Source organism: Gambusia affinis, linkage group LG13 (genome assembly GCF_019740435.1).
Source record: "Gambusia affinis linkage group LG13, SWU_Gaff_1.0, whole genome shotgun sequence".
Taxonomy (NCBI): domain Eukaryota; kingdom Metazoa; phylum Chordata; class Actinopteri; order Cyprinodontiformes; family Poeciliidae; genus Gambusia; species Gambusia affinis.
Genome location: NC_057880.1, coordinates 5,546,844 through 5,572,207, shown reverse-complemented (window position 1 = coordinate 5,572,207; position 25,364 = coordinate 5,546,844). Strand labels below are relative to the sequence as shown.

At 39.0% G+C, this 25,364-nt stretch overlaps 1 protein-coding gene across 9 annotated transcripts in view; it reads left to right on the top strand.

The window, feature by feature from the left end:
- kcnq5a (potassium voltage-gated channel, KQT-like subfamily, member 5a) overlaps positions 1–25,364 on the top strand; it is a 110,514-nt gene continuing 85,150 nt past the window's right edge. For all 9 annotated transcript variants that reach the window (XM_044136319.1, XM_044136314.1, XM_044136312.1 and 6 more), the window contains exon 1: positions 1–556. In XM_044136319.1, the coding sequence (XP_043992254.1) occupies positions 210–556 (347 nt within the window). In that variant the 5' untranslated portion in view covers positions 1–209. The remainder of the gene's footprint in view (positions 557–25,364) is intronic.

The following is a 25,364-nucleotide window of genomic DNA, read 5'->3' as shown; positions in this document are numbered from 1 at the left end:
CAGATGGCCAAAGTATCCAAATCGGAGTCTGCGTGTGTTCAAATGAGCGTAGAGAGACAGGATGGGAGGTCCTTTGTAAATTAACCCATAATTAACCTTTCAATCCAATTTACATTAATAGCTGAAGTTAGAATACCTAGAAACACACTTGGCTACATGTGAGTGCAAGCCGGTTTCTAAGCGCGCTCCACGCTCGCGCTGGTGATGCCATGCCGCGAAGTCACACCGGCGATGAAAGCGGCGGCACCGGGATCTGGCTGAAGACCTCCGCTGGGAACCGGACTCAGGAGCACCCGCTAAAAGATGTGGAATCTGGACGGAGGACGATGAATAACGCGGTTCGGGTCGGGGACGGGCTGCTGGCTCCCCCAGCAGCAGGTGCGGCAGCGGCGGCGGCGGAGAGGAACCAGGGCGCTCGGCTCAGTCTGCTGGGGAAGCCGCTGACCTACAGCTCGCAGAGCGGCCGCAGGAACGCGCGGTACCGGCGGCTCCAGAATTACCTCTACAATGTGCTGGAGCGACCGAGGGAGTGGGCTTTTGTCTACCACGCTTTTGTGTGAGTACAAACTTTAGCTACAAATGTTCAGGGGAAAAAAAGTGCTACGCTTTTTACTCTTGGTCTTAAAACTCGCGTCTTCTAACTTTTAAACGTCGAAAAACTGCTTAGAAATTGCACGTCTTTTCTTCTACTGTGTACATGCTGCTTCATTTACCCCGCTACATCGACTTCATCACCTGTACACGAACAATACAGACACATTAGTAAAGAATAAACTAGAATATTGTCAAAAGGTTGTTTTACTGATTCAATTAAATAAGTGAAAGGGATTAATAAATTAAAATGTTACATAAATCCATTAAATAAAGGTTTGTTTACACGGTCACGGACTTTACTGTTCTCCAGCAGACAGTCATCGACACCCTCCACAAGAATGGTAACCCTCAAAGGGCATTACTAGAGAAGCTGGGTGTTCATATAAAATAGTACCAAAGCATTTCATTTGAAAGTTTAGTGGAAGGAAAACGTGCGCCAGAATAATGGTCACAATATTTGGACATTAAAGTCCCAGAGTCAGAAAAAGAAGAGTAGAGAGTTGCAGAATCCATGATGGTTCAAGACTAATGTTGCTGTTATGTTGAACTGCCCTAATGTTTTGAGAAAATACATACATTTTGAGTTTTCAGCCACCGTAACCCATATCCATGAAAATTAATAAGCTAAAACCTTGCTTAAAAATACAATATGAATATCAGTTTTTGTAACAAGAGCTTACTTTTTGATGGTATCTTGTTGTATAAAATATCCTTTGACATAACTGGTGGCTCATGCCATCATGCACAGCTGAGCTACAGTAAACAAGAGCTCTACATATCTGAATCAGAGCTTGTTGGTCGTGATAACGTTTGTTGTGAATCAGGTCAGTACAGATAGAGTGAAATTAAGTGACGCTTAAACAGAAACCCTAGTGTGCTTGCTGTCGCTCGATATAATTAGGTCACAGCTTAACTTATCTTTGTACAACTTGGACGTTCTCCAAGAGATCTGGGAAATCAGTCAGACTACAAATGAGACGGATATCAACAGGCTAGTGCTTCAACTTAATTCAAAACAAAGTGGTTCTGGGAGGAAAGCCCTTAGATTGAAAACAGCCTCCCACTGACCACAACTTGTTCTCTTCTTCTGTTTTTTTCTCTTATGTGAAATACTCTGATTTCCTCTCTCGACTCTCACACAATCAATTTGCAGATCTTTCTGACCTCTCCTGGTTTTTGTCTGTCAGCAGCACTCTGACTGATTTGTTGCGTGACGTAACAGTTTCTACATCCATAAAGTCTTTTTGTTGGCTTCACACGAACCCGAAAACTTCCTTCCAAAGCAGGAAATGGAGCATTTAGCTGAGTAACAGGACCACAGCATTACATATCCTCCACCGTACTTTGGAGTGGGTATAAAGTGGTTTTCTACAAAACAGTCTCAAAGGGTTTAACACTGAGATGTAAGTCAGAAAAGGTCTTTTATTTTAATCCCTTATCACTCACAAACAACCTGTTTTCGTAAAGATTCGCCTCTTGTGGTCAACTCGTTGTCTTGGTGATCCAAAGATCTCTGCGGCATTGAAGTTTAGATGAAAAGATGGATTTGTTTTAGAGCTTTTTATAACGCTACACCAGTGGTGCCAATGAAAAAGGTTACCACTGAGGTATTGTGTTCCCATCGTTGGACCGAGACGCCGCCTCCCTCCCTATTCCGAGCCCTTTCTTTTGGAAGAAGAGCTCTGTGAGAAGGAAGTGGAGCTGTCAGAGGAGATGCTGCGAAGCCGGATGCTGACATTTTATTTGCTCCTGCAGGACAGCTAAGGTCGCGGGGGTTAAGTCGTTACATCTGCTCCGAACCGCAGCCTCCCACACTGAGCGGTTCTGATCAGCTGTGCACACTTAACAAAGCAAACCATTTGCCTAAGTGGGATATAGGGGAGATTTGCACAAATAATCTCTCACGCTTCTGGCAAGTCTGCAGGAAAAAGAAACTAGAGAATCCAAGCAGAACATAAATTGAATGATCTCAACATTTCAAAGTTTACTCATAAAGCTGGATTGGCTGAATGTCGGACATTTTTATCTAACAAAAGAAACGTTGTTTTGGCTCAGCTTTCTTGATCCAGACTGTTTGAAGATGGTTGACGGCTTTTGCACGTCGTTAATTTTTAGTAATTAATTTGTTTGAGTTTGCTTTGATTTTTTTTCAGTATTCTTGTGGAAGTGCTGTTTGTGTTTGTACACCTAGGCGTTGACATGTTTAAATTTCTCCCTAGAAAGCAGGGAAAGCAGATAGGATACTGTAATCAGTTAAAAAATGTATTTCAGTTCACTGAAAACCAGTTATTTAATCTGAAAACTAGGGGGTGATAAGAGAAGCTCAGTGCTGAATCATGTCTGTTTTATTCTGATATTGTGGAGGTCAGCTTATAAAAACACAACATCAGTGCTCTTAATTTCCAGTCAGAGGTGAATATTATGTGAAAGATGCCCTGGATTTATGAAAATGAGAAATTATTAAACATCTCAAACATTTTCTTACAGAATCTTCATCAATGTAGAGTCCAGGCCCAGGTTTGATTGCTCTATATTTATATACTGCAACACTCCTTTTAACATTCAAAATGTTATTTTCCTTCTCCAAAATCTCAAACTGCACTTATTCAATCAAATTTAGATAATCACTTAGCAGGTTTAGCATTATTGTCCATCCTCAATGTATCTTCTCAATATGACTACACTGTGGAGGAAACCAGCGGGTCACCACTCCCTATTAAAACACATCTGGGTGCAACTGACTTATTTTTTCTCTTTGAAGTACTTTTTGTCGCCCCATGATAGAATGACACCCTGAGCGGTGAGCTAACATTAAAATCACAGCATCAAAATTTGATATTCATTCGCCTACTTCAACTAAAAGTTTGTTTAATTGACTTTGTGGCAAAAAGCAACAAAGCAACAGGATGAATGGGGGCATTTGAATCTCAGGCTCGAGTATCAGGGGAAAAAAAATCTGCCATCTGCAAAGATACTACATGAGTCCAGTGTTTTAATCTCTACATATTGCAAATGAAGTGTGAATCTCATGAACCCAGGATGTAACTAATCCTCTCTTAATTACCTGCATAATGCGATGCATATGGCTTTGATAAAGAACCCCAGCACGCAAATGCATATGTAAAACATAAAATGTCACCTCATTTCCAAACACACCGACAGATGTTTGGTAAAGCTGCACAGTTGTGAAAACGAGGCATCGACACATGCTTCTCACAAATACTTTCACACAGAATTGATCAACAAAGCACAGAGCGCATGATTTGTAAAAGAAAGGTTCCCTTTGATCGTTGCTGTTTGTTTTTGCGTCAGGATTCACACCGAGCATCAGAAAGGTGTTTTGTTTTTTCTCCTTAATGTGTTTGGGTGTATGGAGGAATCTGCTATATGTATCTGCTGTATGAATTTTGATACAGACTAGCCGCTGTTGCTGCATTCTCGCAGAATAATGCTCCTCCGGTTGACATTAAGTCTCTGTCTCCTAAATGAGAAAGCGTGTGTTGGTCTAATCACATTTGGAGGAAATGGGTTCCAGCCACCATCTGCATTTTGTGCTGAACTGACTTGTTGTTTTCTTTCAACAAACTTTTTGACAGTTTTTGTTTCAGTATGCAAAAATCACAGTACATCCATGTACTTATATGTACCAGTGGGTAAAGTGTTGCTTTCCCCACGCGCACTGCGCTGGCATGTCAACATGTTGGATTGTGTCTGAGTAACAGAAGCAGGTTTGGTATTTGGATGTGTGTTTGTAGGAAATTGATTGAGTTATCCATGGTATGAGTGTGTCAGCAAATGATCCCCAGGCTGTTCTGGTCTACTAACAGCGGCGGGAAAAAAAAAAATCAACCAAGTGAATTGCCATTCTGTGAGTATCACCTTGCTAAAATGATCAAGCTGATCATTTTAGCTTGATCACACTTATATTTCCGCAAGATAAATTGCTTTCTGAATGATGGAGTGGGTGTAAAATTCATCTTCTTCTCCCCTCCACCTCCATATTTCATATTTTCATAATTAACTACTACCAAGTTTAAATAACAAAAAGTGTTTCAACAAACAGAAACTTCGTAGCTCATAGATTTCGTAGTTCATTATAAATGAAAACAAACTCAATAATTTAGCGTTTTTCTCTTTTCTCTCTCTGTTTCTACCAAAAACTGGATGACAAAAATCCTTAGTCGTGTGCTTTGGTCTCATCAAGCACTTTTTTTTTAAGGACATGTTTATTTTGCAAAGACTTCAGAATTCATTTTAAATGTCATCCAGACCCAGTGCTACACATTGGCTAGAATCTAAAATTTATTAATCTATGAGAAACTTATTTTGCCGTTACGACTTGAAAAGGGTCTTAAAAGAATATTATCATTTATCACAATAACTTATTCATAGAAATTATTCACATAAATTATTCAAAACATAGCTGCATATCACAGCGTTGCACGTGCAATTTATATCGCAGGTAGTTTAATCATTTCTAGGCAAATTTTATCTCCCTGTATTGCTGCGTGATCATTTATTGTGTTTCTCTCAAGCAATGCAAGCATTGTTATTAAATCTCAAACTAAAGGATCTTGTTGCCAAATTCTATTCCATCACTTGCCAAGCTACAGCTGCATTGATCAAAACAGGAGGGAAAAAAAAGAGGGATGTATGATTCGCTTAACATCAAAGGTCTCTCAGAGAGGCTGCACTTTGTTTCCTGAGGACACAGCGACATTTAAGACACCTGAGCGCATAAAAGACTCTATGTTTAGGTTCAGTGTTAGTTCCAGGTAGCTGGCCAGCACCCAATGGAAAATGCTGGAAATTGCTAAGGACCTATTAGATCAGATGAGCAGAATGAGAGATTTGTGTGTGCGTGTCTGTGTTTGCGCATAAATACTGTCATGTTGTGTTCCGGTGTTTGCATGAATGGGCACAGAGCTGGCACTATTAAAGACAGCGTGTGTGTAGGTGTGTGTGTTAAGTCCTTACTGGACAGTGTAACACAGGACAGATACTGGGGAGTGGTGTCACCGCCTCACTCGCTGGTGCACTGCCAGGCCAGGCTTAGCAGAAGGATGAGTGAAGAGGAACAAGGAGAAGAAAGAGGTGGAGGCAAATATTCCACATTTTCTAGGGAAGGAAACACACAGAAGGGTGTTGATTTCCAGGCAACACCTGGTTGCGTATCTTGATTTGAACTAGATAGCAGACAGGCTTGAATTCAAGATATACAAACAGAACCGAAAGAACAAAGTGTAATCGAGACCACGACGGTACAAAAAGTGTTTCATCATCAAAATTGCTTTGCTTCTCAGGAACAACGTTGAAGATGTAGGAGAACAGGGAGCCACTGTTGGAGATTTTTCCAGTTTAAGAGCCGTTCAGTCCTTAGTGGGTAGGTGTCATGCTGATTTGAGGAATAATCTCTTGAGTCTACATATTTTTCACCACGTTTCTGTCATCTCATTACCTGCGTTTCCTTTACAAATGTGCGCAAAACTTTGTCGATGTTCCGCCACTGTCACAATTTGGCAATTACACTGTTTCCCAAATGTTGAGGTCCAAACCAGTGAGCAATCTCTGTAAGTTTACTTTGGGTTACTTATTATTGGTTTTCAGCAGGTGAACTCAAAAACTATTTCTTTTTTCACTTAAAAATGTAAGTCTCTAACATAGCGACCAGGGGCCATCCATTTGTAGGTTCTCATCAGGTACTTCAAAGCAAAATGGGAATTATTAGGTTAGATTAGATTTTCAAGTGATAAACAAGAACGAACCCCCTGTGAACCACCTTAAAATCCCCTCAAGGGGAATTGTCATCATAATACCTGGTATGTTGTTACAAGGGTATAACTTTGTGTTGCAAGTTGATGGTGGGGCCAGGAGGGGCGTTAGGGCAAATATAGGAAATATTAAAGATGCAAAACCTTTTTTGGGTTTGGTTGGAGCAGTTGGTGAGTAGAGTTATTACTGGATCCTATAAAATGTGACTTAAAGCTGAGATGCTGATGTTTAGATATGTAATATATATATTCTCTCTGCTAATAAATCTATAGTTTGATTTCTGCCAGTTCCAGAAACAAGAGAGAACAAGGCAAATTTCTCTTTATAATGGCCCATAATTTAATTTTACTTAATAGGAGCCATGATTTAAAATTTAACAGACTTTGGCTTCTACATACTTTATGAAATATTTCATCCTATTTGATGGTTGATCTGAATATTGCCATGTTCTACGAACAAATGATGCAATTAGTCCTGGGAGAAAAGTAGAAAAACGGATGGTTATATTGTTACTTTTTTCTCAGTATGTCAGTTTAAGCCTTAAGGTCATGCACAGGCTTGTTGCCATGGCAACCAATAAACAGCCGTGGGAACGCAGAGCAAAGATTAAGTTCAAGTGCGTCAGGAATTAACACTTGAAAAGCCCACGACAACATCCATCCATCCATTTTCTTACACCCTTCTTCCCTAATGGGGTCGGGAGGGTTGCTGGTTCATCTCCAGCTACGTTCCGGGCGAGAGGGAGGGTTCACCCTGGACAGGTCGCCAGTCTGTCGCAGGGCAACACAAAGACATACAAGACAAACAACCATGCGCACACACACTCACACCTAGGGAGAATTTAGAGAGACCAATTAACCTGACAGTCATGTTTTTGGACTGTGGGAGGAAGCCGGAGAACCCGGAGAGAACCCACCATGCACAGGGAGAACATGCAAACTCCATGCAGAAAGACCCCGGGCCGGGAATCGAACCCAGGACCTTCTTGCTGCAAGGCAACAGCTCTACTAACTGCGCCACTGTGCAGCCCCCACGACAGATTTATGTTTCTGAATTTCCATTTTGCAATCATTAGGAAGTGATCGCCTGAACACTGGCGGTGGTTGGTTAACTAACTTAAACACTTGCACTTCTGATTATCTGTCAGAAAATGTATGTGGGTCGCCTTGTTTTTGTGTTAATTGAACCGAAATACTCTGAATTGCGCAGCAAGAGTACATGTAGAGGGGATAAAAGTTACGCTTAGCATAACTAACCTACTCTACACTTTCTTTATATATTTTTTAATTAAAGTTTTTTTACCGACCTGTGAAGTGTGATCCCTTTGGACTTTGTTATCTTGCTACCGTAGTGTTGACAATTAATGTCAAAACTTTGCGTCGCCTTCTCAGATTTTTTGCTTGATTGTGTCATTTCCCCGACCACCGATATTCATCACTCAATGCAAAGCAACAACGCATGTGGCTCACTGCCACGGCGCGCACAGTATGTCACGTGATGTCCAACCCACCAAATCACTGAGCGGAAAATTCCCGTATAAAAGGAATTTTAAAAAGCACTACCTGTCTGTTAATGCTTTGAATACAGCGTGCAGCTGCTGTCCAGTTACATATGCAGGCAGATGAAGAAAAAAGGGTGCAGGAAATATTGGTGGGGACTGTCCCCTTCATGCCAGAGTGAGCTTCTGGCATGTTTTGTTGCATCTCATATATTGTGCAGCATTTTGGACCGGTTGAAATGTGCAGGTAGCTGGATTTAGAGCTGATCTCTCTCCTTGTGTCAGTGATGCTCCCATTATAGCTGACTTTATTTCAGATGAGTTATCCAATAAGGTTTAGAGAAAACTATAAGAAAACGTTTTGGTTGGGTTCACCTTTCTGTCTCCATTGATCAATGAAAGTGCAGTTTAAACCAGATGGAAGTCGTCCTTCAAACTTGCCACATTTTTGAAACATTGTCAACCAGAAGGCCTGTTTATGTCAACGTCTGTCTGCCATTGGTTCAAGATCATTTTTGTGCAGTGGTGCTTTCGAAAAATACTCAGGCTTTTAGTTGTATGTGATTAATCTAATTGGTGATTAAACTGTGCTAATTTGCCTTAATGCTGTTGGAAGCAAAGTCTGCTTTTAAAGTTACTCAGTGCAAAGCTCTCAGAAAGCACCTTTCTAAAGATCAATTACCTGACAGCACGACTAAAGGCTACCACAGGAGTTCTACCCCACTGATTTCCCACCACTAAATTACTAGTAATTGATGCTAAAAGTAATTTCTACCAGAAAGGAGAACGGTGTGTAGTTTCTTCTTCAAACTCATGATTAATGGTCAATCCCTCACCCATATTGTTCAGAAAGTAATCAAAAAAGTCACATTTTGCCTCGTTTTCCTAAGCCTTTTTAGTCATTAGCATTTCAGTTTTTCTCATTTCACTCTGATCTTCATGCAGTGATTCTGACGAAGCTTTGGTCCCTTCGCGCCGGGCACATATGGTGGGTGTTATGTTATGGACTCTGAGGTGTTAATGAAAAAAACCCCTGAACTAATCCAGGCTGAGTTCTGGTTGCGATGTTGACTGAAATAGTCAAAAATCTACATCGATGAGGGTAAAATGGTGAAAAGGCAAAGGATTTGAAGGTGTTGCAGTAGCAAATGGACGCTGTTGTATTGAAACAGGTCAGAGAGGAAGTGTTTAGGCTCTAGAGGTGTGTATGTTTGTGACTATTGAGACTGAGAAAGCAAAATTGTTGTGTGCATGTTTTTTTTCCCCATGTGTAGTTCCTCACACTTACAGTCAGTATATGTGTGTCCACACTGGCTTGTACTCATCTGGCAGTCCTCTAGCACGTTATCGGAGGAACAGCTTTGCTAAGCAGACTGCAGAACTGATGGATTGAGACAATTTCAGCTTGTTGGTGTCCCTGCCCACACTGAGTGCACCATGAATGGTGCGCATCACACCAGTGTGACAAATATTACCATATCCGCTCGACCAATTTGATTAACTCTGCCTCCGGAAAACTCTTGCACAGAAGGGTTATTAACCCACGTAAATATTTAAACTAGTGTTGCTCATGCACATTCTTGATTGCCTCTTAAGATTTCACAACCGACTTGAGGGGTATTGCTCACTGCAGCAAAGAAGTTGATGAAGTTGGTGCCACTGAGCTGTGGGTGTTTGTGTTTTTGAGAATCTCTTCTGTATGAATTTGGATTCTTCAGAAATGTCTACTGTTTACATTTAGGTTGTTCCATAAAATGTCATTTCTTCTGCTTTGTTCTTTGCATATTTTGGTTTGGACTCTTTATTTAGTGTCAGTTTCCTTTGGTTGATGGATCCTTTAGTGTCTGCCAATGTACTGTTTGAATTTGGGCCCACCAAGTCCACACACTCTGATACTCGATGGGGATGTAGCAGCATCTCAGATCTTAAGATGGCACTGTCTGCTAACTCTGCTTTGCAAAAGCTTGCTATCAGATTTGGTGGGGGAAAAAAAGTCCTTTTCAGGTTACCGCATTGATTTTCTACTCAATCTAGTTCAGACTGTGGTTATTCTAGTGCATTTTTGTAGTTTTGTTTTAGGTTTTTGTGGCAGTAGTGACTTTTATTGGAGAAAAGGGGAAGGCGTACAGCAACGGGAATCAAGCCGACGATTTTCTAGTACAAAGCGTGATATTCAGCACTTGGGTTTATCATAAAGTAAGATAATTAAGTCCAGATATTGAGCACTGACCAATATTAAATGTATTATGCTGGAGAAGATTTTCATATCCTTCTCCTGACCGATACCTTTGAACCACACAGAATGTGACATGCCAAATTTCTGCGTGTAGCACATTTAAAAACACAAAATATTCATAAAACGCTGTGCAGTTTATCCAAAAAAATCAAAAGAAATAAAATACAAAACAAAAGAACAAGTAAAATACAACATAGGAAGTTTAAAAGTAAAGGTTGGACAGGATGTGATTTATTACGATACATTGCAAAAAACTGGTCAACCCCATTAAAAGCCTCTATACCTCCTTGTTTAACTGCATATTAATTAGTTTCAACCCTCAGAAACGCATTTTAAAAAAATTATTATCTAATCTTACAGGTTAAATTTCCATAACACTGTGCTTTATCCACAGACATGTAAATGGTTTTGATCTCCTTTTTCAGTGTAATGTAGAGCTCTCCATGGATTACATTTCCTCCTCCACATATAGGTAACCTTTTACTGCTCTCCCACCAAACACACTCTGCTCTTTTATGAGTCACCCTTTGAATTCCTCACACACACACACACCGGCACGCGTGCACCCCCCCCCGCCACACACACACATGCATATGAAAATTATGAGCTGCTTATAATGGTGCAGCACCACCTGGGTCGAGTGTTAATATTCCAGTAGTCTTGGCTGGAATTTAAACCTGCCATCTTTGTTCACACTGTATAAGGGACCATATCTAAAACAGGCTCTACCAATCGCACACTATGGATAATTTATCTGGGTTGTCACACTTCTTCCTGGTGACACGGTGAGTCGGGAAGAGCAGCAACGTCTCACCCACTCATCCCACAGCAAATTGTAGAGAGTCATCTATGCGAACAGGGGATTGCTTCCCTTGACATTTTTTTCTTTTATTGAAGGATCCTTGATGAAATAATTCATCACGCCCGTCTAATTCCTGGAGTTGGGATACTCACATAGAGTTGAACTTAAAAAGTTCAAGCATGTGGAGAACACAGGAGTTCAGGTGAAGGATTGTAGTAAAGAAAGTGAGAAAATACTTTCTTGTTCAGGAAGTAATATTAGTTTCTGCTTCCCCAAGAGTTGGTCACAATGTAAAGGTCCCCACATACTTCATTTGAAGTGCTGAAATTGGCTCTCCTTGATGTAGAAGCGTGACGAAAATGACATCATTTTGTTTCTCAGAAAGGCAGACTCGACACCAGGCTTTGGTCTAACTATTTTGACCAAGCTCAGGTCAAAGTGTGGTATGATTGTTCAGGGGTTTTTTGCTCTGTTTTATGTAGAAATGTGCTTGGACAGCAATGTTGATATTTCTCTTTAACTTGTCCGCTTGTGCTATTCAAGTTTACCTGAAGCGGACATGAATACTATCAGACTTGCTGGATTTGCTAATAGATGATTTATTGGCTCTTAACTTGAGGTTAGCTCAGAGTCACCCCGGAATAGCTGGGAGAGGTAGATATGGTGAGGTAGGTCTAAAGACTAATGCTTATTCTCTTACATCTCTGGATGACATGCAAGAGAAAAGTCTTTAGATTACTGGATGAGGAGAGATTAGAAAACATAATTCTCAAAATGTTTTTTTGAAAAAAATCATGCTTCAACCAAACAAGCCCTATTTAAAGTTAATAACAGAGCAGTTCAAAGATATAGAAGATATTGATATAGAAAATGACAGAAATGTATGTGGTATATTGTGTCAAAATTTAAAGAGATAATATTATGTATTTTCCAGGCACATAGTGTCATTATATATAACACAATTAGGAAACTATGTTACTTTCAGCTGTTATGAAAATGCCATATATACATTGAATATGACTTAAAAGAAATTTGACTTCCTGATTTAATGCCTTGAAATTGGACTTCTGTCTCTTTAAAAACTCTTGCTCTTTCTGAAACTCCGCCTCCAGGAAGTCGACACATCATTGCTCTCTATCAACCCTTTAACAAGGTTTTTAGCAGTGTTTCACTGACAAGTAACTCGTATAACGAGCTCTGCAGATGTGCAGATCCACCAGCTGTCTGCTGATTGCTGCTGGCTAGCCTGAAGGGGTTGTGTGTGTGTGTGTGTGTGTGTGTTGGGGTGGGGAGGCTGCTCTGTGAGGCAGAAGCTCAGAAGAGTCAACAAAATATCAGGGAATATTTTGCATTCCATCCAATTTACTGTTTTCCCAAATAATTTAAAAACACATTGAGCTAATGGTGATGTCAGTATTGTCAGCTATTGAAATTGTTGTTTCCATTATTGATTCCAGATACTGATAATCCCAGATAGTAATACTGGCATTTAGTCTCTTCATTTCCATGGAAGAGACTAAATAAATAAAAAAACTTCAACAATTTGATTCTGTTTTTAAAATTATACTAAAACGTTTTTACAGCAACTGCTACCTGGTGCACACATTGCTCTGTTAATAACATAAACCACTAATGATCACTCACAGCAAGAAACCTTGGAAGAAATATTTCCAATTCTGGTCATTTAATTCTGAACAAGAGCACCTTTGGGTGTTTATGTTTGGTGTGGGCGAGAGCATTAACAACAAAAAAACTAATTTCGGCCGTCTTGATTTTTGGAGGTAATTTTTGCTGTAAATAGGTGGGAAATATTACAAGTGCAGGTTTTAACCAGCAGACCCCAGAATTCTTACAACCTGACTTGAAGGAAATTGAATCCAAAAGAGCAGACATGAGCAGAAACAAGTGGTAAATGTTATTCATCAGATCCACTGTTATCCCAATGACAACTGTAAGTGATTCCAGGAACTCTGACAGGTTTGCAGAACAGGTTGGCCAGTCAGCAGGTGGCAGAAAGAACAGGCACAAAGAAAAAAAAGCAGCAAAGAAAATGGATTAAGAAAAACTTAACTTCAGAAGAAAACTAAAATGTTTCAGCTGGATTGAATGTTACCCATCTGGCAAGTGCCACGGTCGGACGAGGAGTGAAGTGAGTCGCAGTGAAGATAAACTTCATGGTGATGAGTTAATGAGGAGCAGCTGAACCGTGCGGAGTGTCAGGGATCAGGAAGCCATGCCTGCAGGAACACACAGGGAGCAAAATGGAAGGTCACACTCTGACACACACACACACACACAAAGAGGGAAAATGTGTAAGGGAACAAGAAGGAAGATTCAACTACTCCCAAGCAAGTAAGGGATATTATCGTAAGTATCGTTATGACAGCTGCAACGTTGAGATTGGGACGTATTCAACAAGCCATAGAGACGGTTCAGGTTATAATTTAAAACGTTTTAATGAACAATTTTACATTTGTGCCTACAAACTTGTGCTTTTTTTATTTGTGAATATATGTATAGCAAGTTTTTATGTATGTAAATATATCTTTGATAATTAATTTGATTTTAGGCCTTGGTGCAAAACTTATGCTCTTCTACTTCACGTTTGTTGAGGTTTTCTCTTTTTTACTCTAGTTTTGAAAGCAGTCTTGATACAATAGGTGTAACAATCTGAAAGCAGAGTTACTAAACGTAAGCCAGATGTTTGTCATAAACAGAATTACCCGGTGCTTAAATAACTCATTGTAAGGCTCATTAAACCCTGCTGGCGTTGATTAGGCTTGTAGTGGTGCTAAATAAACGCCAGGGGGCGCTTTTAACTACGGTTGTTGGACATGATGTCATGGTGAAAAAGCAGACATATTATGTCAGAAATGGCTTTGCACAGTTTCCAATGTTGATCAGGATTGTGAAGCACACATCAACATTAATAAAGTAAAATTGTGATATTGGAGCATCTATTTAGAGTGATGGTGAGATAAAAAATACAAAATGAGAAGCTGAACTGTTCCATTAAGTAAGTATTTTGACAAAATTCAAAGGCAGGATGAAATATTTACTGGGTGAGAGGTTTACAGAGACACGGTGAAGTGGCGCAGAGTTGACTTTATTGTGGAAAACCGTCCGTGACCTTTAATAAACCAAACTGAGAACAGAGTTGGACAGAGATATTCACAAGTAATTTTTGCCAAATCAAGTCCAGTCTTAAGTCTTTTAGGAGTGAGTCCAAGTCATGTCTGAAGTCTTAAACTCTAAGTCAATTCTCATCAAATCCCCAACATCAAGGTTAATTACTGATTCCAAACCTGGACTATGTGTCCTTTAGCCTAAATTACCACATAGACATTTAATAAGAATCGTTAAATATATTTTTACATTCATTTACCATATATTTAAATCTTAAATCTTTAAAAATTTGCTTCAGCATGCAAAGACATACTCAAGGTTGATTTACAATACTTTAAAAGTAGCGCAATATTTATCTTATTAGAAACTTAAATAAATATTTTTGTTTGTAAAGATAATACAAAGAAATTAAAACCCGTTAAAGTTGAATTTCCAAGGAAATAGTGTTTTTTTCTTGTAAATGACTAAGTTAAAAACTGCTTATCCCTGTCTACAGTTTTTCCACTTCTTCATGATGTATTGCACTGAAGCGGGTTTAGACCTTCGTTAGTTTTTAAGCTAGCTGCAAAATTGCAGGCGATATGATCAGATTGTTTTGAGCCATTGACCTTTTATTATCCACCAACATCCCAAACTATTAACTGAGTGCATCCTTTCACAGTAAAACATGCGCAGGAACTTTAGTCTGTACTCAAATGCAGGCTTCCTTCCACTCTTTGTTTTAAAAGACAAAGACTCTGCCTTAGACCAGGAGCCCAAGTTGAGTCTCAAGTCTTTTGTTTTTGCCATGTTCATAGCACTGAAGGGTAAGTAAATAACAATGTTCCCATTAGTAGATAGAAATGTTGGCACTTGGCAATCATAAACCTGACCATTTTTGAACAGTGTCTGCAGACTACATCCTGACACACCATGCATCATTAATGAAGACTCAAGTCCTTCCTCCATGTTTCCTGCCACTTGGTGACACGTTAGCCTGACATGTTAGTTGTCCAACTGTGAGGTGTTGTCAGTGGAAAACTGACAAGTTTAACAATGCACATAAATTTTTAAACTGCACAAAAATAAAATGACTGACTCATAGCAGATTGTATGGCTTTCTTAGTACCTTATGATGCAATTCAGAGATTTCTTTCCGTATTTCTTTATGTGAATGTGAATGAGTTACCACTTGAGTCTTGGTTGACATGGCTGATTCACATTTATGTGCTGATATAGACCTAGTGAGGCTACGATGAATCGATTATAAACATCATTAGAAAACTAATGAGACGGATACAAACACCACATGTGTCACCAGTCGCATCTGTTTCGATATTAAAACACATTTAATAAAGATTAACAGAGCCTTTCATATCATCACATTTGCTTTAATATGTGCTTTTCCCTGTGGATTTAGTTATTATTTGATTATTCAAAGGGCGCAATGATAGCCAGTGTTGTTGCATGCACTTGCTTTGGCTTCCCAGGAAGAAGCTGTTATTTGAGTCTGTAGAAGCGTTGAAACGGCGGACATCAGTTTCTGCATATCTGCAGACATATAGAAAGTCAAGAGTGTCAGGGAAATGATTGTCTTAAAGAGGCATTATTATGAAGCAACAATGATGACTGACTCTGTTATAATTACCACACTTAAAGAACACTTTACAATGCCATTACCTCATTGTCAAGTGCGTTAAATAAAATATAGTTTCAGGTTGGCTCCTTAGGGTATGTGGAAGTCAGACCCGTGTGATAAAGTAAGATAGGCCAAAGACAAAGGTTCAAATGATTGAAGAGTTTCTCATTGTAAACCAGTTTTTTTTTGTTTTTGTTTCCTTCATCGAGTGAAGCAGATCTGTAGAAACGTTCAAGTTTCCTAATGTCAAAGAAAGAATTGGTGCTTGTGTAAACCTAGAAAAAGACGGCAAGAAATGTTTTTGTGGGATTTGTCCAGATAAAGTATAACCTCAAAATTTGACTTTGAAGTTATGAGTATTTCGACTTTGAACTAAGGAGTGTTTCAAACCAGATCCTTGTTCTACACTTTGCTCTGTAGAAAGGGTCTGGTCCTTTGGTTATTGAAAATCACCTGCTTCCTGGAAGTGTGGAGGTTTTAAATTTGACCAAATCTCCAACGTGTGTCCATGACGAATTCAACACGCTGGTTTTATGCTGTGAAACTTACCAGAAATTGCTTGCGCTGCAAACAACCATCCCCCTCTCTGAAGAGAGAACTGCTGTGCTGAACGAGATGGCTGCTTAAGTTGATTCAATATTTGGAAGCTCAGTTTCTATGATGTAAAGCACTTTAAACTGCCTTGTCACTGAAACTTGTTATAAACTTGACTTGACCAATATGGATTGAATGGCTTCATTCACTTCCTCCGCTATTGCCAAACTATTAGCAGATTACGATTCTAAAACGACGCAGAAAATCAATGTTCACAGCTTCTGCTTCTGTTTGCTGATTGGCGCAGTAGAGATTCTACCTCAGAAATCTAGCTCAATGAGAAAAATCTCAGTAATCAGAGATGAGAATCAATCAGAATTACGTAGGAAGTTACATTCTCAACCTGCTGCAAAAGGAAGGCATTCATACACCATGGACTTTTGCACTTTTTGTCCAATAACAGCAGTAGATTCCAGTGGGTATAATTGGCTTTTGCACGAGATAAACACAAAGTAGCTCACAAGCAAATTAAATGTGTTTTTCCCCCATCTTCACATATAAAAGAGTGAAAAGTGTGGTTTGCACTTGTACTCCACCCTCACAAATGAATTCTTGGAGAAACCAACAATGCTAAAATGCTTGCTGAGATCTATTATCTCCACCAGCTGTATCATCTCCAGACTGAATTTTCTACCCACTCTTCTTTTTTTGAAAAGGCTCTAGCTACTTTTACAAAGACTCTCAATCAGATTTGGGTCAGGACTCATGAATAAGTTTGATCCACTGGACCTCTGGCTGTATGTTGAAGATTGCAAATTTCCCCTCCCGTCTCAAACATTATGCAGCCTCTAACTGATTATCGTCCTAGATTTCATACAAGATGAATCTCATCAACCTTGCGGACTTAATGAGATGGAGATTGGAGATGCTGTGTAAAACATAAAAGCACGTAAGAGAAAAATGGCTTTGAGTAAAGTTTTAAGTGTCTTTAAACATGATGTTATTCCTTCCTCTGACGTTCCTTGAGAGAACACAGCTCTGATGTGGGTAGGCGTGCGAGCTGACTTTGCTATTCGTGTGAACTCATTACATTTCCTCAGCTGGTGACTGAAACAGCGAGTCCTCCACTTTCCTGAAGACAGAAGTCGGACTTGTGCAATCTGTCTGCTCTCGTTGCAGATGAATTAGCTTGTCTGTGCCACGATTTTTATTTTGCTTTCGTGTTACATAATGACATATGTTTACAAAACCTACCAGAATCAACCAGCTGTGTTCACTTCGTCTTCATTGAGACATTAAAATGATTCTCTCACACTTTTCTGCTCTCGGTTATGTTGTCGGACCTGTTATGAATCAGGATTCCTTTATTGCCCTGTAAAGATAATTCTTTTGTTGTGGAGTCGCTGATCCACGCCCGCCCTTTTGAAAAATATTTGGCATATGTGTGACTGACTAAAGTGTTTTTTTTTTTTTTTTATCAAAAGCCATTGCCAGACAGAACACCACCTTCAATGGTATTCCCCGGAGAAGGGAGCTTCTGCCCTGTCCATCATCTGTTTTTATTTGTTTGCCAAGATGGGGCGTCGCTGTGAGCCGAAATCAGTGGATCATAAGCTTTGCTTTTTGTTTTGTTTTTTGTTTTAAACCACTGGTTTAATTTTGAGAAAATTAGCATCTTTCTACATGCCTAATAAGAAGCTCAATGATCCTGAAAGGCTGTTGTGGCAAAGACTTGCTTCTCTTCATGTGTGCTTTCCTTTATTTGAAGATCAGTACTCTTGCTATGACTTTACATCAATTCCTTTACAGATTATTTGTATATTACTTATGTCTATACCATATAGCAGCAGCCTTTTCTCTTTCCTTTGCTGACTACAAGAGTCTATTTTAATATTTCCCTCGAATTTATGTATGCTTGTCAGTGACTTCAACACAGAAACTACAATGCTAAGCTAATTAAATTGTGGCATAATAACAGCACAAACAGTAGCCACAGGAATTATAATATTATTATTAGAGATATATTATATTATTAGAGATATATAATATTATTATTACCAGCTCTTGTTTGAGTAACATTTCTCTTCATCATTCGGGTATTTCCTCTATCAGTTTAAAGAAAATGCTTTACAGATGTACATGTTTTACTTTCAGAGGTCTCTATTCATTACCAGACTTGGATAAAAAAAGTTTCTTGTATTGTTTCTGAATATCTTCTCTCTTGTCATTTTGGTGTTTTTAAACTCACTGATGCCAGACTTTGCTTTGAAATCAAAAACCCTGTACAGCTTCTGGAAAATCTGTCATTTTGACCCAGACTTGTCAAACCTTCTAGTGAGATTGGTCTCAAGTAATGAGGGCAGTTCAAGGGGCGTGGTTAATTTGTACGTCTTCATAACATTTTAGATTCAACATTAAGATTCAAATATAAATGTAAAAATCAAAACTAGACTTAGTATTTAGCTGAGGACGTTTAGAATATAATTTGAAATTGAGGTCTAGATTGAGCATTGAGATATATTTTCAAGATATAAATTTACCAGTTAGGGTTAAATTCAGCATTTAGATAAAAAATTTACAATTATATGTAACACTTAGATTTGAACAAGACGTTTAAACATGCCTTGAAGCTGCTTTTTGTTCTTTTATACCTAAAAGTCATTTGTCTCATAACTTAAAGGATTACAAGGACAGTCGGTGACGATGGCTGTCGCTTGCATAACGCCAAGTCATTGAGTGAGTCTAGAGTACTGGACTGTACACCTGCAAGCGTTGGTAAGAAGGCTGAAAATGACAAAAAAGGGAAAAACATTTTAGCCCTGCAGAGTAACATAATGTTCTTAAGTGAAATGCCATCATAGCCGAACGCTTGTCCTTTACAGGCTGTAATTTGACAAGAACATACATTTGTTTTATGTATTTGCCAGAGTGGTGCGCTCAGTTATCTTCTGTAAGCAACAGCAATTAAACAGGTTTATCAGTTTCATGAATTCAGAAGACAACAAAACTTTTCCAGGCTAAATTAGTTATAATGCTCAACTTGGAGGTTTAATTAGGTACACTGCTTTATCCCTTAATCTGCATTGATCTTAGCGCTTGTTAAAGAGAGGCTAAATGTCAGGAGTCAGACAATTAAAATACTTTACATTAACAAGTGTATAGTTTCAATGGTTTATATTAACAATTCATTTACAGGTCAGGACAATCCAAATCAGGGATTTGGCCACTAACACCAACCCCTCGCGAAATTTGCTTCTGACGTTTATAAAACGCCAACCAAGCCGACCATATAACTTGCTAGTTTTGACAAACAAAGATGGCTTCGTGGAATCAAAGAAGGCGTCCAGTGGAGTTGAGGAGGGTTTGCATAGAGTGCTGTGCATAAAAGGGTTTCTAGATATTTAGTATTCAGAAACAACCCTTGCTTAAAGTCTATTGATCTTTAGTTTCTCAGTCTTGCATCCATCTAGTGGGCTGCACAGTGGCGCAGTTGGTAGAGCTGTTGCCTTGCAGCAAGAAGGTCCTGGGTTCGATTCCCGGCCCGGGGTCTTTCTGCATGGAGTTTGCATGTTCTCCCTGTGCATGGTGGGTTCTCTCCAGGTTCTCCGGCTTCCTCCCACAGTCCAAAAACATGACTGTCAGGTTAATTGGTCTCTCTAAATTCTCCCTAGGTGTGAGTGTGTGTGTGAATGGTTGTTTATTTGTGTGTCTCTGTGTTGCCCTGCGACAGACTGGTGACCTGTCCAGGGTGAACCCGCCTCTCGCCTGGAACGTTAGCTAGGGATAAACACCAGCAGCCCTCCCGACCCCATTAGGGACGAAGGGTGTTCAGAAAATGAATGGATGGATGGATGGATGCATCCATCTAGTATCCTAATGAGAAAAAAGCTCTCAATGGATTTCTGTCTTGATATTTTTGACTTTCCTAAAATCCTCCAGAGAGCTGACTGGCCATCTGTTATTGCAGCATCAAACCAAGAAGATAGACGACCCATAAATAATTCAGGTGTTTTGGGTGGTAACTGCCTGGCTTGGTGGCATTAAGGCATCCAAGCTAGCAAAGTTTTGTGAAAGAGCCTATAAAGATTTGGGAATAAATCTATATGTTTTCAACATTGATTATGCTTACGGCCAAGCATGCATCTTATCCAAACTGCTAGCAAACGTTTTCAGCTCCTCCTTAAAGATTTTGAGGCATTCCTGGGCCAGAAGGAATATGTACTCCTTCCATCATGTTCCAAAGGCTCCCCAGGGACTCCTTCCAGCAATATATGCTTAAGTCACCGCTATAGTGGGAACATCTGAAGCCATCCTGAACACATGAATCAAAGGCAGCAGAGCCTCTTCTTTCAGTTCCTTCCAAATTAACAAGTTTCTCGTATATAAGCCTAAGCCCACCTGCTTGGACTCTTCAGTCCAAATCCCACCCACTTACCAAACTTAAACTATCTCATTAAAAGACAAAAATGCATGTGCCAATATGCCTGCTCTGCCAAGCAACTGGATTTCTGACAAGAATCGAGCCTATTATTCACCCAGCATAAAAAAAAAAAATCCATCAATATTTATATAAAGTATATCTTTTTTTCTTGTGTGTGCATAAATGCCATCGCAAACGTGTGGCGCGAGATGAGCCAAGAGGAGAGAAAATATTTCAGGGAATTCATGCCAGCAAAATTTCCCAGCCCTTTCAGCTATGATTGTGTTAGCTTGGGTGGACAAATTGTTAGTGGTGAATATGCTGATTAGATTTGGGGTCTTGCTGTGGATTTGGGGTAATTAGTGTCCTCAAAACTGCAGAAAGATCATGTCTGTGTGTTTTGTTTTAGCATTTTTCACAAATACTATGTTTAGAGGACCCACTACTCCATATGGGGCCCAAATCCTGGGCCTCGTAACAGAAACTGCTGCTTTAGAATCAGAATTTGGGTTTAGGACTAAGGTGTAAATTGAGTTTAGGGTATAAAAAAGAATGAATGGACCTCAATGTAAAATCTTTGCAAAGATAGAAAGACCTAATGCAGTGTTTCCCAATTCCAGTCCTCAGGCCCCCTGCCTGCATGTTTTAGGTGTTTCCCTTCTGCCACACACCTGGATTGAATCTTGGGGTGATTAACAGGCTCCTGCAGCACTTGGTGGCTGCAGAAGATATCATGCAATCATTTGAATCAGCTGTTCTGGTATAGAGGCACATCTAAAACATGCAGAGCAGGGGGGCCCTGAGGACTGGAATTGGGAAACACTGATAATGCATCTCTGTGTGTGTGTGTGTGTGTCTAGGCATTGGGCAGATCATTCATGGTCAGCCTGAAGTAGAGTAAATCTCTGTTCTCTCTAAGTAAGCCTTCAGTCGTTCTGCAGCCAACATTTCCAATACCCTGACACAGCAAGACAGGTAGTTGTTTGGGTTTAACATCAAAGCCTTTAATGCGGCCTGGGAGCGAAACGTGAAGAGAGACGTTTAAAATGTGATTGAACTAGATCTAATTTACTGACACCTGTACAGTGCTGTCCCCTGAAAAACTAAATGAGAGGCAAAGATACTTTCTCAATCTGTGGTGCACATTGAAAAAATTGTGAGCATGACACTAAATTAGTATTACTGGATAAATGGGAAATATTTAAGTTTTTAGTTACGTTTATTGTTATCAAGATACCGTTATGTCTGTGCATTTGACAGATGCTTTTATACAAAGTAACCTACACATGATATAGTAGTGTGGTTGACATCCAAGTTAGGAGAGCTAGTCTGGGTGTGTCAGGCGACAGTGTAAAGATATTTTTGGGCATAGAGAGACGTGCAGAAAGAGAGGAGCAGTGGAGGAGAAGAACAAGATACTTCAGTAAAATTTAAAAAGGTGCTTAAGTTTACAAAGGCCACTCTTGCTCCAAAAAAAATCTCTTTTTTGGCTCAGTGAGCTATGAGTTAGCATTTTGTGTTGTTAAATGAACACTGGAATAAACCTTGCTGAACAAAAATCGTAAAGCTCTTTTTGGGGAGGTGCAGGATGCTGAGGAGACAGTTTAGTGAGAACAACCATATAATGCAATGCACCACTGAGACAAATGCTCTTGGTTTTTGACTGCAGGCCACAATTGCTTTTCTAAGTAATTCACCTGGAAGTGCTGGTTTTAATGGTAGATAACATCGCATTGCTCAAATGAATCACTTGCTTTTTCTCATGAGTGTCTTAGCTGAATCTAAAACTCCTAAGATCTACGCTTGCAGGCAATCACTGACGTAATTTAATGGATCCCCAACATCACATTACCCTCCATCTGTAGTAGCACTGTGTCTTTGTAAAATACCAGCTCAGAATCCAAATAAAAATTAAATGAAATTACATTCAGTATCGTCACGGCTTAAAATATACAACGCAATTCAGCTTACACAAGAGCCACTTTTATATAAAATTAAAACAGACAATTAAAATTGAGAATAAATAGCAAAACCATAAGTAATTAATATGAAAATTTCTCAAGAGAAATCTTAAGGTATGTTTATAGTGTGTATTTTTAGTGAAAGTACTTCTAGACATCTGAAATATATCCTTTTAATTTTTATGGTTCTTTGCATTTTCAATTATTTTCTAGGAAAATAAATTGGGACGTAAAACTGGACAAAAAACTATTTGGATTTATTGCAAACTTCAGTAATTTGCTTTAAATTCTGAAGTTTCATTTATCTTATTTATTCCGTTTTTGCAAAGCACTTCTGTCAGTGTCTTCTATTTTTTTTTAAAGCATTTTATAAATAAAGTTAGCTTGGCCAATATTGATTTAGAGGGAATTATATGCAGTCCATCACTAAAAAAGGGCAGATTATTCCAGAAAATCATAAAGATCGAGTTGATCGACTTCACCACAATCAGCAAAAATCTGGTCCAATAAATTAATTATTGAGATATTGAAAAATTTTAATCTGTGAAAAAATAATATTCTTAACATTTTAACTTTTCAGCTAATTACAAAAAGCTAAATAGCTTAACAGATAATTTTTTTTAACTACATCTGTAAAGACTAACAATAACATACACCCATTGTACATGCCATACAATAATAATGTCTTACAAGTGGTAGATTTTACTTTGACCTTATCTGGGAGGGTTTGTGTCTTAATTTAGGAAGGATAGTTCCCAACATTGTGGATGAACAACTCAGTGATTGGAATAGGCCAGTTGACCCTTGCTTAATCCAAAACTGTAAATCCTCAGGATTAGGATGTAGAGATGTGTCATTTTCAGTCTTCAACTTTAAGATCTACTGACTTTTTAAATCCATATACAGAAAATCATAAAGATAGATAAGCTCCTGTCATTCTCACTGAACTGCCCTTTTTGTAGAAACAGTTCATGACCCTGGTAGTCTATCTAGCTTAAGAAACTGAGGGTCTATTGCTTCTTCTCCACCCAATGGAACTGCATCAAAAGAAGGTGAAACTGCTCATTTCCGCTCATCAATAAGCACACTCTAAACAGAAAGTGCACAAATGCCAAAGAAATCCCATGTAATGTCAGAATGAATGGGAGGGCAAACGGGGTGAAAGGAGAGGAACCTTGGCAGCAGAAAGAGGGAACACATGTCAGCCCATTCGCTACACTTGCTAAATGTCAACTTCATCTAAGGCTGCATTAGGCTGCTTATAAGGAGGCCAAAGGCTAAAGATCACAGCCTTCGATTTGTGTCTCTAATCAACATAAATGTCCGTCTCTTTCAACATAACTCTGCTCTCCTGGTGCAGCACAAATGTATCCTGACTTTTGTTTCCTTTTTTTTTTTTTGCAATAAGTGTGGATTGTTTTATCAGTTTGTCATGTTTAGAGGGAAAACCAAATCATTCTGTCCAGATGTTTCCTCCTACTCAATATTAAAGCTGCTGATGCATATAAGCTGCTGATTGTAAGATTAATAACTGTTAGGAAAAATTTCCTTGCTAATTCTTTGTCTTTCTGAGACATATGGCTCTAGAGGGCCACTTATTTGATATAATGCTGTTTGGACCTGCTTATGGCCAGTTAAAGAAGAGAAACCTGGTTCGACCTCTCGTTGTTCCTGGAGTTTTTGAACCCAGATAGTAAGGATAAAATGATTTTTACGTGTTTTGCTGTGTTTTCCCCACTGAAGTGGAGAAAAGAACAGATTGGGATTTTCCTCTTCACAACTTGTCCATTACAACTAACTCATGTCTCTTGTTAGGGATTATTTATAACCATAAGGAATTACAGAGATAACCACTTTCTGTGAACCATGTAAATGGAGCTATTTAAATGTAATCATTTCAAGCAGAGTGACACAAACACATGGAAACAAGAAACTGGTTTCTTTCCTATTAGCATATTGCACTAGGATTGTGGCACATACTGTACATTTAAAAATGTTTAGACTTATAGCTGTTCTTTTTGCTTACATCTAATAAGGAGAGCCTGATTTTTGTATTATTATTAAAAAGGTAGATTAAAGGACAAAGCTTTATGAGAGAACCTAAGCAAATTATGTGTAAAATCTGGCAAACAGAAGTGGCTAAATGCATTTATAGCACATATTGACTTCTGACTGAAGGAAGTAGGTTTTATTTGAAGCCAATCCAACAAGTTCTTAGGGGAATCTCAAACTATAGTTCCACACAAATCACATCTGTGACCATTTTACACCTCATATTCAATATTGATGGGTATGAGCATCTTTACAGATTAAGGAATTACTTCAAATCCAGGAACGACACAGCTGTGATGTAGACAGCAACAGATTGTCCATCTCCTTTTGCACTGATTACACAACTAGAGTAAGTATTTAAGTGGGCACAAGTGGCTGTTTAAGTCTGGTATGACTAAGGCCCCTTTACTGGAATACTAACTTTTCTCACAGAAGAAAAGTGAGAGATTTCCTTTTTGATTTGCTCAAAAAGAAGTTTTGGCATTGTATATTTTGAGAAGTACAGAGTCTTTTAGGAGACATGGGGAATTTTTTTTTTTTTTTCGTTTGCATTACCTTGCAAAACCTCTGTGTTCCCTCACAATAATGTACTAACCAGTTCATGTGGCCTAATTGAATACTGTAAACCTTTCTCACGGTGGCCATCGTACTTTCTGCCATTATATAAAGTTCTTGTGAGGTTTTTCCATGTAACTTAAAATCTGAAGTTTTATATTTTTTTCATTAGGATAGAAATGCACCACAGACCTGT